Raw genomic sequence first — 13,532 nt, 5'->3', positions numbered from 1 at the left:
ACTGGTTAGGAAAAAAAAAACACCTCTAATGGAATGTTCTCCTGCTGTTAAAAAGAACGAAGCAGATTTCTGTTTAGCCACAGAAAGATTTCTATAATTTGTGAGTAAAAAAAGGAAGTTTTGTAATAAAATCCATAGTATGACCCTCTCTCTTTTTTAAATCAAACAAAGCATACTTATATGCGTATTTACATTTATACACTTGCACAGAAGAGAACAAAGTCTGAGAAGTTACTCACTAAACTAATAAGGGATTAGTTCCAAAGGGTGATTGATGGGCATCAATCTGACCACAGATTACCTGCTATACACCAGGCAAAGACATCATTCTTAAAACATGTATAATATCTTACATCAAAAACCAAGTACATTGTAAATGAAATGATATAATGTCTGGCTGTTGCTTCCAAGGTTGCGGGGGGGGGGGGGGGGAGGTGGGGGAGTAGTGAGTTGGGGTATAGATTCAACAGGATTGGCCATGTGTTGAGAATTATTGAAGTTTAACAACAGTAAATACGGGTTTACTGTACTATTCTCTGTATGTCCAGATAGATTTGAAGTTTTCCATCATAAAAAACAAATTTTAAAGAAACCATTACATTGCCTTTTAAGCAATAAAAAGAGTTGCTGGAATGAGACATTCTACAATTTAATCTGACCATAAATATTGTATAAAAACCAATCCAATCTTATTTGCTTGTATTTTGCTGAAGGAAAGCATTCTTACCAAGGCCGGATGGTAACAGGCTGGATATGTAGGCTTAGAGTCTGACTAGTAACTAAATTTAGGGGGAAAAATGAAAATACCATAAAGCAAAGGACTCTCTTTGGCTCGTGCTACCATGAATTAGCATAAATATTTTACCAGGGTGAAAAAACTGTGAAGAATCAGTAGATGTAGTTAATCAAATAAGAACGCACCTTTGTGATAGTTTAGGTGGGAAAAAATAATGTCATCCCGGAACCACACAAAAGCAGAGGACACAAGATGTACCATGGAGTAACTTGGACCTGGAGGGGTGACTGACAGCCCCCAACATAGACGGGCTAAGCGCCCGGTTGTCTTAACAGCATGCCAGTGGCTGGCACAGTGATGCCAGTGAGGAACGGGTGAGCCCCGTGAGGGGGGACGCATAGGTGCAAAGCCAGGAAAATGAGGGGGAAGCGCTTCATGGTGTCACCATGGAGGGCAGGAGCCAGACAGTTAAGAAGGCCCTGATAACAAGCTTGGGGGCGCCTGGGTGGCTCAGTCGGTTAGGTGTCCGACTTCGGCTCAGGTCATGAGCTCACAGTTCGTGGGTTTGTGCCCCATATCGGGCTCCATGCTGACAGCTCAGAGCCTGGAGCCTGCTTCGGGTTCTGTGTCTCCCTCTCTGCCCCTCTCCCGCTCGCACTCTGTCTCTTTCTCTCTCAAAAATAAACATGAAAAAATTTTGGAAAAAAACAACTAGCCTGGAGAAATAGGAAGAAAGTCACCCTAAGTAAAGAAACCGGGAGAAGGTTGGGGTAACCAAACACTGGCTTGGCGGCCTCCCTCTAGGGGTTGTTTACTGTGAGTTGATCAGCAGAAACGCTCAAAAGTTGGGCTCTGTGCTCGTGGCTGTGAAAGTCAAGGTGGCCGGCCAAGAAGTTTGCTTTGCCAAATGGAAAAGGACTAAAGTGGCATTAAAAGATATTTTGTGTCCTACCTAGAATTTAATCTTGGCGATCTTACAATCTCAATTATTTATAATTGTTCCTGTAATGTTCCATTTGCTTTGAAATGGATGTAAAGACCAGACCCGGCATGCCTAATTTCATCCCGAGCAGCTGCAGCACCAGCTCTCTGCTGTGGGCCTGCCTCGCAGCGTCCTGACCCACGGAGGAGGGGGCCGGAGGGCGCCACTGGCTCATTTCTGGTGCTGCAGGTGCTGTTTAAGACCAATGCTCTCTTCTTCGTGAAGACACAAAGAGATTTCGGAGATAATCTATTCAAAGATGGAAGGGGGCCTTTTTCCTCTGTATTTTAACAACTATCCCTAATCCAGTTATACAGTGTGTTTAATTCAGAGCTTGTTACTTGTGAGAAGCACAGATAAGGCGGCTGTGATAAACCCACAGAGGAGGGGGAGGGGGATTTTACCACCTTTCTTGCAGGTGGAATACAGCTGATGAGCACACAGGCGACCTCACAGGGCGATGGACAGGACGCCAGGTGCTCACCGCATCTCTAAGACTGCCCGCTCTGCTCTGCCATCAGGACGCTCACACGTCCTGACATTAAACAACCGTGAGAGCTCTAGGCCCAGTTCTCTTGCTTCACCGCGGAAGAAAGTGAGGCCCAGAGCAAAGAGCTGACAGACTTGCATGCGGTCCTTCATTTACTAAGGGATGGATTCTGAATTCAGAGCCAAGCTTCATGACTCCCAAACCAGTGCTCCTTTCATTGTATCGCTCTTTTATGTGAGAAGGAAGACATTAAGTTCACACACACACACACACACACACACACACACACGGTATAGTAGCTAAGCTGCTCTGGCTGGTAACTACCAATCGAGGACCAGCTGAGTTCTGGACAGAGGAGTACGTGTGCACGTGTGCTTGTGTGTTTGTGTTTTGTGGGAGCGCGCAAGGGACGCAGTGCAGAAAGCACTCTAGGATTCCAGAGACGGGAGCAGTGAAAACACTGAGAGCTTAGGCTACAGGATGAACAATGTTACAGTTCGTGGATTTTACTTTTCTTCACAAAGGCTCAGTTCCTTGAAATCAACGGGATGTGCAGTTTCTTTATTTGAAGTGTGCTCCAGGACACAGAACTTGGGTCCTGGCGTCTGCAATCCGGGTTTCTACGCTGACCTTGGTTGAACTAAGTACTTAACCTCCCCAAGTCTGTCCCCTCACCGCCAGTTTGGGAGAACAACGCCTGCCATATCTTTGTCACAGGTTTTCCTGAGGGTCAGATATATTTGAAAGTGCTTTATAAGCTATACAGTACATAATAAAGGTAAGGCATTACTCCTTCCAAAATCACTATATGGGAAAGACCACGTGGAATTGATCCTTAGGCAGGCTGGCTCTTAGTAAAAATGCCAACTTGGCCAGTGCTCTTTGGCCTGCCATCACCTACCCCTGCCTGTCCCTGATGCCCTGGGTCCTCCAGCTCCTCGGCGGGCACAGCTGCCAGGCAGGTGATGGAGGAAGCAGTTTTGGACCCCATCCAAATGACATCCTGAGGTCAGGCTGCCTGCCCTTCTAGATAACCCTAGATCCTCCACCGTGGTACCCTTCTCTGCTCCACGCACTGGGTAGGTAACGGGGAACCAGAGCAGGACAGAGGAAACCGTGATCCCTGAGAAGCAAGGGAGGGTAGGAACAGAAGGTGCACGAGGATATGCCTTGACCTATATAAGGAAAGACAGGAGCACGAATGAGGTGGCACGTTGTGTTCACATCACCCGATTCGGATGCGTGGCGTGCAGGCGACGCTTACCACAGGCACGAGACTCTCTCTGTGACACCCCTGAGAAAATGCAACCAAATGGGTTTTGGCTTGGAATTCTCTCTGACAGCTTCGAGTCCATTAAAAGTACATTAAATGTCAGTGAGAATTTGCCACGGCATGTTGTTTTGCCAAGAGAAAAATTTGTTAAATCAGGACATACATTTAAAAATTCTCCACAAAATCATTTCAAGCAACTTACTTTCCATTTACTGCTATTTAAAATGGTGTAGACTTTGGGGAGAAATCACTTATGCAAACACACACACACATACACTTACTGTTCTTTTTCTTCTTTTCTTTTTAGTTTTGTATCTTGATGAGAACGTTTCATGTGGAAAAGTCAATGTAAATCACAGAACTATGGTCACAATATCAAAAGGAAGCTACTGTCTTGGAGTGGCTACTTTTTATTTTGCTATATATATTTTTGGCCAAATGGCGCTGAGATCAGGATATGACCCTAATTTTACTTTCAATTAAAAAAATTTTTTTAAATATTTTTATTTTTGAGAGAGCAAGAGTGAGCAGGGGAGGGGCTGAGAGAGAGGGAGACAGAGGATTTGAAGCAGGCTCTGTGCTGACAGCACGGAGCCCTATGTGGGGCTTGAACCCATGAATCGTGAGATCATGACACAACCTGAAGTTGGATGCTTAATCAGCTAAGCCACCCAGATGCCCTGGATATGACCCTGATTTTATTTTATTTATTTAGTTTTTAAAGTATTTATTCATTTTTGAGAGAGAGAAAGAGAGAGAGCGAGCAAGTGAGCACGAGAGGGGGGGAGGGGCAGAGAGGGAGACAGAATCTGAAGCAGGCCCCAGGCTCTGAGCTGTCAGCACAGACAGTGGGGCTCGAACTCATGAACTGCGAGATCATAACCTGAGCCGAAGTCGGACACTTAACCAACTGAGCCACCCAGGCTCAGCACCCCAATCCTGATTTTATTTAAAGAGAAAAGGGAAAAGGGGAAGACATTTGGAATTTACTGAGATTCATGACACCAGGCTTGGCATCATGTTTTATTTTATTTTGTTTCATTATTAGAACAATTCTGTCGGGGGGTATTTCTAGATGTATTTAACAGACAAGGCTCAGAAACATCAGATGGTTCTGGAAAGACCACAAAGCTAACAAGGAACAGAAATGGAGTCTAAATAAGAAGATGCTTTGCCTACAAGTCAACGGTGAAACAGAAGCAAACAGAAAGAAACCATTTGGATTTTTAAAGAGTTTGTTCTTGGCTGGGGGTGGAGTGGGGGGAGTGAGCATGAGGGCAGATGAATCAACGTTAGCCATGTGTTGATAACTGCTGAAGCCAAGTGAAGGGTTTCATTACGCAGTTCTCCCTACCTTTGTATGTTTGAAAATTTCCAAAAGCTAAGGTCAAATGAAACCAAAGACTTAAAAGACCTTGACAACGTAGAGAATATTGCATACAAATAATCTTCTGTTGTTTATAGAACAGGGATGGAGTTTTACGAAAACGAGAAAGAACGAATCTTCAGCTCCTAGAGACGTTTATCAAAATATACCTAGCTGGGCAGTCATCATACAGGACACGCAGCTTGACCTGGCTTCTCGGAAAAGCGATCATTCCACTGTGGGACCATGGGCTGCTTCTGAGGTACTAGTCGCTCCTTGTATTATTTCTGCTAACTAGATTGAAGATTTATATCGCTGGATATCAGAAATGCTACTCAGGTTATTTTGTACCCAATTTATAAGCTTTTCTAACCTTATGAAGAACCAGAAGAAGACCGTGAATCTTACAGGCTGGAGAGAGGATATTTTACTACAGGAAAAGTACTGCATTGCTTAACTTGAAAGGTTACCTTTCATTAACACAGGGATAAACGCTTTTCTAGGAAGAAGAATAAATATGTAAAATCACCTCCATTGCTGTGGGCCATGGTCAGGGCTTCCAAAGAAGTTTCCGGAGTTACTTCTAGCTGGCAGATCATTACTTTGGCTCTGCTGATGGCCTTGGCTGCTTCCCTCAGGTCTTCAGTATTCAAAAGTAAATTCGCTCCGGCCACTATTATGATGATATTCTGGCCTATAAAGAATTCCTACATATTTATATTAAAATCCAAGCAAAGCCAAGCAATGATATTCTGCAATGTTACAATCCCTTACAAAGTCACTATGTTAAATGTGTTGTAAGTATTAATTTTAACATTTCTAGGCAATTTAGGTGAAGTTCTGTATTCCTACTGTATCTTTTTTTACGCTATTCCTGCTCTGTAAGATCAATATTATTCTGATAATTTTGAAAAATATAAAAAATATTTCCCCATTACTATTCTCATATACAAAGAATACTAGCTGGGAAGTGATATATAACATGCTTAAAAATGGCTGGTACGATGTATGTGGTAAAGATTCTGAATCCTAGATGACAGATGTGGTAATGATGTGTATAAATAGGAATAAACTTGCCTAACACTAAAAACTAAGGCTCAATAGTATGCAGTCAGTTCATGTACATAACCTAGGGTATCTCCGAAAAGTGATTCTGAAGGTCAACACATAAGTTTATAATAGCTAACAGATGGAAAGCTGTACCAGCTAAGGCAGAGAGAGGATATTTGGCCTAGACAGCACCAGATCAAACAGAAGCAGGGGTAAAGGATCTTGAATACTCATCACTTGGACCCACAGTCTATAATCCCACCTAAACGGGGAAGGACTGGGGGTGCATTTATGTTAGTGAACTCTCCAGAGCTGTGCTTTCCATGAGTGTAAGCCACAGGTGGCTGTTGAGCACTTGAAATGTGTCTTGTCTAAATTGACATGTGCTTCAATTGTACAATGAATAGCAGATTTTAAAGACTGAGTACAAAGACGAGAAGGTCAAATCTCTTATTACTTTGTAAGAACATTTTGATTCCATGTTGAAAAGATAATATTTGAGAGATATCGGGTTAAGCGAGTATATTAAGATTAATCTTACCTGTTTCCTTTTACTTTTTATTTTGTAAAAAAAATTTTTTTAATGTTTATTTTTGAGAGAGAGAGAGAGAGACAGAGTGCGAGTGGGGCAGGGGCAGCGAGAAAGAGACACAGAATCTGAAGCAGGCTCCAGGCTCCGAGCTGTCAGCGCAGAGCCCAACACGGGGCTCGAACCCACGAACCGTGAGATCCTGACCCGAGCCGAAGTCGGACACTTAACTGACCGAGCCACCCAGGTACCCCCTACTTTTAATTTTTTTTGAAGCTTATTTATTTACTTTTTGAGAGAGACAGAGACAGCGTGAGTGGGGGAGGGGCAGAGAGAGAGCACGAGAGAGAATCCCAGGCAGGCTCTGCGCTGTCAGCACGGAGCCTGATGCAGGGCTTGAACTCACGAAACCCTGAGACCATGACCTGAGCCAAAACCGAGAGTTGGATGCTTAACGACTGAGCCACCCAGGCACCCCTCTTTTTCTTTCTTAAAATGTGCCTCATGGAAAACTTGAAATTATGTATGTGGCTTGCATTATATTTCTTTTGGACGGCACGGACCTAGAGAGATGAGTTGTAGCAGCCATTTCTTTGCACTCCAGGCTGCTCGTGCTGATCCTGTATAGACATGACCTAAAATTACCTCTGAACACAGAACACATGCTAGCCTATCATCTTACCGCAGATGTGTCTGTTGGCCGCAAGGAGGACTTAAAAAAGTGGGGATGGTTCAGCATAAACCCAATCTTGGGACTGGAAAAATTCAAAGTACCCACACACACTGAGAGACAACATATCTCCTTCCTTTTCTCCTTTGGTGACCTCATTCTCTCTGCTAGCACCAACTGCTGCTTCTGGGTTGCTGACTCCCAAATCTATGTTTCTGGCCTGGCCTTGGCTGATGAGCAGCAGGACTTAGGCTACAGCTGTCTGACAGACACTGCCATTTGGCTGGATCGTTCCGGCCTCACACTCAACTTGTCAAGACTGCACTCCTGACTTCACCTTGCTATTCATTCCTTCGCTTATGGGAGCCGACTGTCCCCTCTCTGGGTATTTGTGTTAGCTCCTCTAAGGCAATCTGTATCCTCAAGGGTATAGCCATATCCTATACACAAATCTGACAAGTTCTATCATAACAGGCACTCAATACGTCATATAAAACTGTATCTTTGTATGGGAAAGGCAGGAACTTGTTCCATGGATAGGCTAGAAATGGAACTCAAAGACATCCCTAGAACACAAAAAAGAGGTTTAAGACAGAGGTTTAAGACAGGCGGCAATAATTACTTCAGACGTAGCTTAAAGTAATGAACACAGGCTATTGTTAGAATGACAAATTTTATCTTCTTTAAGTGGGATACATTATCTTCTTTAAGTGGGATACATTTTTTCATTGTTATTGCAACTTGGGGATCACTGGAGTAGAGCTGAATATTCTGTATCTTCTGTGAGAAATGATTGTGTGAAACTATCCTACATCAAAGACCTAATTATGACAGGGGCCGGGCATGGGCCTGGGTGGCTCAGTCGGTTGAGTGGCTCTTGATCTCGGCTCAGGTCATGGTCTCACGGTTCATGAGATTGAGCCCCACAATGCGCTCTGGGCTAGCAGCAGGGAGCCTGCTTGGGATTCTCTCTCTCCCTCTCTCTACCCATCCCCACTCCCAACCTTTCTTTCTCTCAAAGTAAATAAACTTTAAACAAAAAAAAAGATGTTACTTTGACAAATCCTAATTTCACACAGTGCACACTGCCCACAATGCACTAGGTTCTGTCCTAGGTGCCCCTTGGAATGCTGGGTCATTCTGAATTCAAGAGTCTTATGCAGGTTTTTTTATACTTAAAATAGTGGGAAGAAATTATGAAAACTTTACTTGAGGGTAAAGGGAAGTTACTGTTTTCAAAGACAAATGTTTCAACTGTCGCAAGGCCCTGTGACAGACAGACATGGTTGTATATATAGACTTTTAAGATTTGATTGCCGTTTAAAGAGCAGACAAAATTGAATGCTAATGATAAGTTGGAAGTAATTAGTTGCTGCCATTTGCTCAGTAAATATTCTATAAATATGATTCATCAACTTCCTTGTGCACCTATCTATTTACATTTATTTACCTAGTATAACTGAAATGATGGGTGAATACTTAACTGCTTTTAGAGACAAATACCAATTCTGAGTTCACGTGAAGGGTAATGGGACATTATAGGATATAAATATTATTTTGAGGCAACTGTAACACTTCATATGTATTGGATGGACAATTTTATATTTAAATGATCAACCTGGGAAGTATAAATAAAGGGAAATATTTATTTTTTTAACTAAAAACACCACACTGTAGGCCTTAGACTGGTGGGCATAGTAAGAAATCCATAGGATTAGAGTAAAAACTGATGCTTCTGTTCTAGTTCTGGACACGAACTGCTTCCTGAAATGACACTCTAATATGCGAAACACGTACCTTCATTATTGACAATTATAGAAGCAGTTCCTGTAGCAGCATCTTGAGTCTGATATGTAAATTCTAAAAGAAAAAAGAAATTACAATCATGTATATACAGCCTGGCACGGACAATCTATTTTAGCGATTTCAATGCACCACTAATCGCTGGAAAAGCTTTTTAACCTTTAGCCATCTGGGATGATAAAAGAAATAACTAATTACCGCTAATTTATACCCATCACCTATACAACAAGGAAGACAGAAGTCTTTACTTTGTTGCACCTTCGTTCTGCATTAGTAACAACCCAGCAGACCCCCCCCCCCCCACTGCCAAACCACCCAAATTACTCATAGCATATCCACATGCATTTTTCTAGACCGCCATTTTTTTTTTCTTCAGTGAAAGAAATGATAGGCTTCAGATGAAGGATTAAAGTCAAACCTATGCAATGCACTTGTTTGTGTTTCTTCATAAACTTTGTGTCTCATGAAGCATTATGGTCTGGAGCGTAAATGGAAATGTTGATCAGGCAGCCTCAGGCAGCCTCTGGCAGCGGCAAAAAGCCTTGAAATGGACCCAAAGACCTGCATTCTACTCCTGGCTCTAGCTCCAACTAGCTGTGTGCTCTTGGACAAATTGAGAACTGATCTGGCCTTCGTTTCTCTTTTGTGCAACAATGGTATCGGCTTCAGTGGTTTCTAAGATCATTTCCAGCCATGACATTCAATGACTTTTCTTAAAATATCTTTTGTGAACGTAGCACCTGTTTTCTCTTGTCACCTGCTTTAGAAACATTTCCATGAGATGAAGGTTTGTAATCTCCTATCATTTTATTCCCATCTGGAGGAATGTACATGAAAGAATTAACCAAACGACATTTAAGCAAGATGAGACAGAGCTGTGCATAAAAATTCTCTGGCCACCAGAGGAGGATCTAATAATTCTATTCTATATTCAACTTTTCTTGTAACCAGATCCCAGAGGAAAGTCATAAAAACTAACTTTAAAAAAGATGAAATTTTACCTGTAGAAATATCATTCTGTTTTAAGTTTTCTATATAATCATTGCCAAAAGAATCTTTGCCAACCTGTACCAAAGAAATGATGAATGTTAGATCTTTTACATTTAGTAAAATGCTACAATGTAGTTTTTAGAATACTTAGCATTTTAAAAGGGCATATCTGCACAGTACTTTATAAACATTAGCTAATTAATCTTCTTAATGTAAGATGCTAGACTTGATTTCAGCCCAAATAATTGTTATATATTAATGTTCCACTTGCATCCAACCTAAAATGTGAAGCATTAAATGACTGTCCCAAGTTCAATCACTTTGCTCTCATTTTGATCTGTTCCTGTGGAAATCACCACTGTTGTGTCCACCATCAACGGCCCTCAATATTTATGAAGAATTTCAGTTGTCTGTACTTCACTATAAATGAGGGCATCTTTGTCATGACTTGCCTGGTGTTTTAGAGTCTTCTTTGACACGGGATGGGGGCAGAGAATGGGGAATTTAAAAAGCTGTCGCTAACTTGGGTAACTTGGTGTAGTGAAAGTCTGTCGTTCTTGAGTCCCAGCATGCATTCTGCTAGTGATCCTTCAGTTTCTCCTTGGACACTCACTCCTCTTCCATTCATAGGCAACATAATCAGGGTGGCAGATTTGTTACAACCATTGATCCTATGTTGACACATCATTATCACCCAAACTCCATAGTTTACATTAGGGTTCGCTCTGGTGTTGTACATTCTATGGGTTCTGACAAATGTATAGACACTTACCCGCCATTACAATCTTATCCGGATGGATTCAGTGCCCTGAAAACCTTTCGTGCTCTGCCTATTCATCCCTCTCTCCCTCCAAGTCCTTGGCAACCACTGATCTTTCTACTGTCTCCAGAGTTTTGTCTGTTCCAGAATGCCGTATCATTGGAATCATATAGTATGTAACCTTTTAAGACGGGCTTCTTTCACTTAGTAAATATATCTGAGTTTCCTGCATGTCTTTTTTATGGCTTGATCACTCATTTCTTTTTAGTGCTGAAAAATATTCCATGGTATGGACGTTCTGCACTTTATCCATTCACCCACCGAAGGACATCTTGGGTTGCTTCCAAATTTTGGTAATTATAAATTTAGGCTCCTGTGAATATTCATGTGCAGGTTTTTGTGTGGATGCCCTCCTATTTTTATGATTTTAATTCCAGTATAGTTGACATACAGTGTTATAGTTGTTTTCTCCTATTGTATTTTAAATTTTAATCAGCTGTCACCATTTAAGTATCAGGAGGCTTCACAAAAACAAGTTTCCAGGAGGTCCTGAAAATTCAGATGTTCTGGTAACTCTGGGCCCACATTCCTGCAAGGGAACCCAGCCGATCTGCCCCAAAGGTGAGTCCATGCTGTCTAGTTGACCACAGCCCCTACCAGGCCTATTGCAATTTATGTTACCTTCTTGGCATCCGTAGGCGTTTAGGCTTCACTCCTGAACTACTTTTCTGTCCTGCAGGTGAGCAGCATGTCATTGGATCATGTACCTGTCTGGGTCTCCGCCACTCCTGGTGAGTTCTGCCTTCCCACAGAAAATTGTTCCCCTCTGGATATATCGATAGAAAGAAACCTAGGAGGTTACTTGGGTCAAGTTCCTCAATGAGTGCAGATACAATTTCCTGGTAAGATTTTGGATGGTCTAGATCAGGGGTTGGAACATTTTTTTTCCCATAAGAGGCCAGATGGGTAATAGTTCGGACACTGTTGGTCAGACGGTCTCTTTTGCAGCGATTCGGCTCTGCTGTTGCAGTGTGAAAGCAGCCGAAGAAAATCTGTAAACAAAAGGCTGTAGCTGTGTTCCAGTAAAACTTTATAAAAACACATGGTAGGCAAGATTTGCTCCATGGGCGGTAGTTTGCTGACCCAATTTAAATGCCTCCTTTGAGAGCTTCTTTCTCAAAGAACACTTTTCCCTGTGCTTCTTTTCTGGTAGAAATGCTGAGTAGGCAATAATGTCAAATAATATATAATAATTTCTTATGAGCAGAATTTCTGTCTCTACAAAGAAGAGTGTCCACTATAAAGCACTGCTGTGGGGGAGAGTGCCCAGTGGAGGGAGGTCATTTGTCAAAGGTTTTCTTGGTGGGAGGCTGGCCATTTATCTACCAAAGCATCCCATTTCTTAGGTCAAAGATTCATACCAGAAACAAACTGTTTTCTCATCTGTTTTTAAACATTATTTAACTCTCTCCCATGGGCAATCAAGATGTGATATAGTTGGGAGGGACGCCTGGGTGGCTCAGTCGGTTAAGCATCTAACTCTTGATTTCAGCTCAGGTCATGATCTCACAGTTCATGGGATCGAGCCCTGCGTCAGGCCCTGTGTTGACCGTGCGGCGCCTGCTTGGGATTCTCTCTCTCCCTCTCTCTCTGCTCCTCCCTGCTCTCTGTCTCTAAAAATAAACATTAAAAAAAAAAAAGATGTGATATAGTTGGGGAAAGCATCACTACAAGAATATTGTAGGGATTAAAGGAAGGCCATTCCTCAGCATGTGGGGCCCGGTACAAATTAGAGCAAAGAAACTTCTTTCTCCCCTTTCCTATCAGTTTAATACAGGCAAAATCTGTTTAAGGTGAACACCAAAGGCATGTCTGATAAATGGTGGTGATGATATAAACATTTGGAAGTGCAGGGATTAGGGAGAATTGTTGGAGAGGAGGAGGCAACCCCAAAACATTTGGCTTTGCCTTCAAGAAACTGATAATACTGCAGGGAAAAGAAGGCGTACAGAGACACCCGTCACACCAAGTGGAATATCAGGCGCATCCGAGGCATAATGAGGAAGGGACGGCCTGCTCAGACTTGCCGCAGTGGTATTTTAGTGGCTGCAGTAGCTGCCTTCTTCTGCTTGGGGAATCACCTGATGGGCTGCGTCCCTTGCTGACGGTTATAGTTCCAGATTTATTCCAATAGTGACTTCCTGGCAAACCTGTTGGCTGGTGTTCTAAGCTCTACGTGAGAGGTGAAACAACATACTTTGTTTTTGCCTTCTTTGATATTCCCATGACAAAAATAAAAATCTCGTAACTCGGGGCGCCTGGGTGGCGCAGTCGGTTAAGCGTCCGACTTCAGCCAGGTCACGATCTCGCGGTCTGTGAGTTCGAGCCCCGCGTCAGGCTCTGGGCTGATGGCTCAGAGCCTGGAGCCTGTTTCCGATTCTGTGTCTCCCTCTCTCTCTGCCCCTCCCCCGTTCATGCTCTCTCTCTCTCTGTCCCAAAAATAAATAAAAGTTGAAAAAAAAAATTAAAAAAAAAAATCTCGTAACTAAAAACTAATGGAAAAGTAACAGCACTGCTGAGGATTTACAGAAGTCAATCTTAGCCCTATTAACTTTGCATCTGGGTTGTGGAGATACATTACAAAGTAAAAGGAGTGATAAGAAGCCTGAGAACAGGACAACGACCTTTGCACTTGTGTCATGGAAGTCAGAAGTGCCCTCACACCTCCTGTGTGGTTTTGGGCAAGCCACATTTTTTAAAAAAATGTTTATTTTTGAGAGAGAGAGAGAGAGAGAGAGAGAGAGAGCGCTGGGGTGGGGCAGAGAGAGGATGGAGGGGACAGAGGATCCAAAGTGGGCTGTGTGCTGACAGCAGAGAGCCCCA

General features: G+C 42.7%; 2 protein-coding genes across 9 annotated transcripts in view; one reads left to right on the top strand and one right to left on the bottom strand.

The window, feature by feature from the left end:
- RBKS (ribokinase) overlaps positions 1–13,532 on the bottom strand; it is a 102,811-nt gene that overhangs the window by 63,634 nt on the left and 25,645 nt on the right. For 6 of the 8 annotated variants that reach the window (XM_045054770.1, XM_045054772.1, XM_045054771.1 and 3 more), the window contains 4 exons: positions 11,417–11,701; positions 9,901–9,964; positions 8,894–8,956; positions 5,377–5,541 (listed from right to left, as the gene is read on the bottom strand). In XM_045054770.1, coding sequence (XP_044910705.1) covers positions 5,377–5,541; positions 8,894–8,956; positions 9,901–9,964; positions 11,417–11,701 — 577 coding nt within the window. The remainder of the gene's footprint in view (positions 1–5,376; positions 5,542–8,893; positions 8,957–9,900; positions 9,965–11,416; positions 11,702–13,532) is intronic. The other 2 variants (XM_045054773.1, XM_003984371.5) reach the window with 1 other exon arrangement.
- BABAM2 (BRISC and BRCA1 A complex member 2) overlaps positions 11,033–13,532 on the top strand; it is a 425,146-nt gene continuing 422,646 nt past the window's right edge. The window contains exons 1-2 of the mRNA XM_045054775.1: positions 11,033–11,270; positions 11,389–11,440. The gene's annotated coding sequence lies outside the window, so the exon portion shown is untranslated. The remainder of the gene's footprint in view (positions 11,271–11,388; positions 11,441–13,532) is intronic.

The sequence above is a fragment of the Felis catus genome, chromosome A3 (genome assembly GCF_018350175.1).
Source record: "Felis catus isolate Fca126 chromosome A3, F.catus_Fca126_mat1.0, whole genome shotgun sequence".
In the NCBI taxonomy this organism is placed as follows: Eukaryota; Metazoa; Chordata; class Mammalia; order Carnivora; family Felidae; genus Felis; species Felis catus.
Note: the sequence above shows the minus strand (reverse complement) of the source record. Positions and strands in the feature narration are given on the sequence as shown.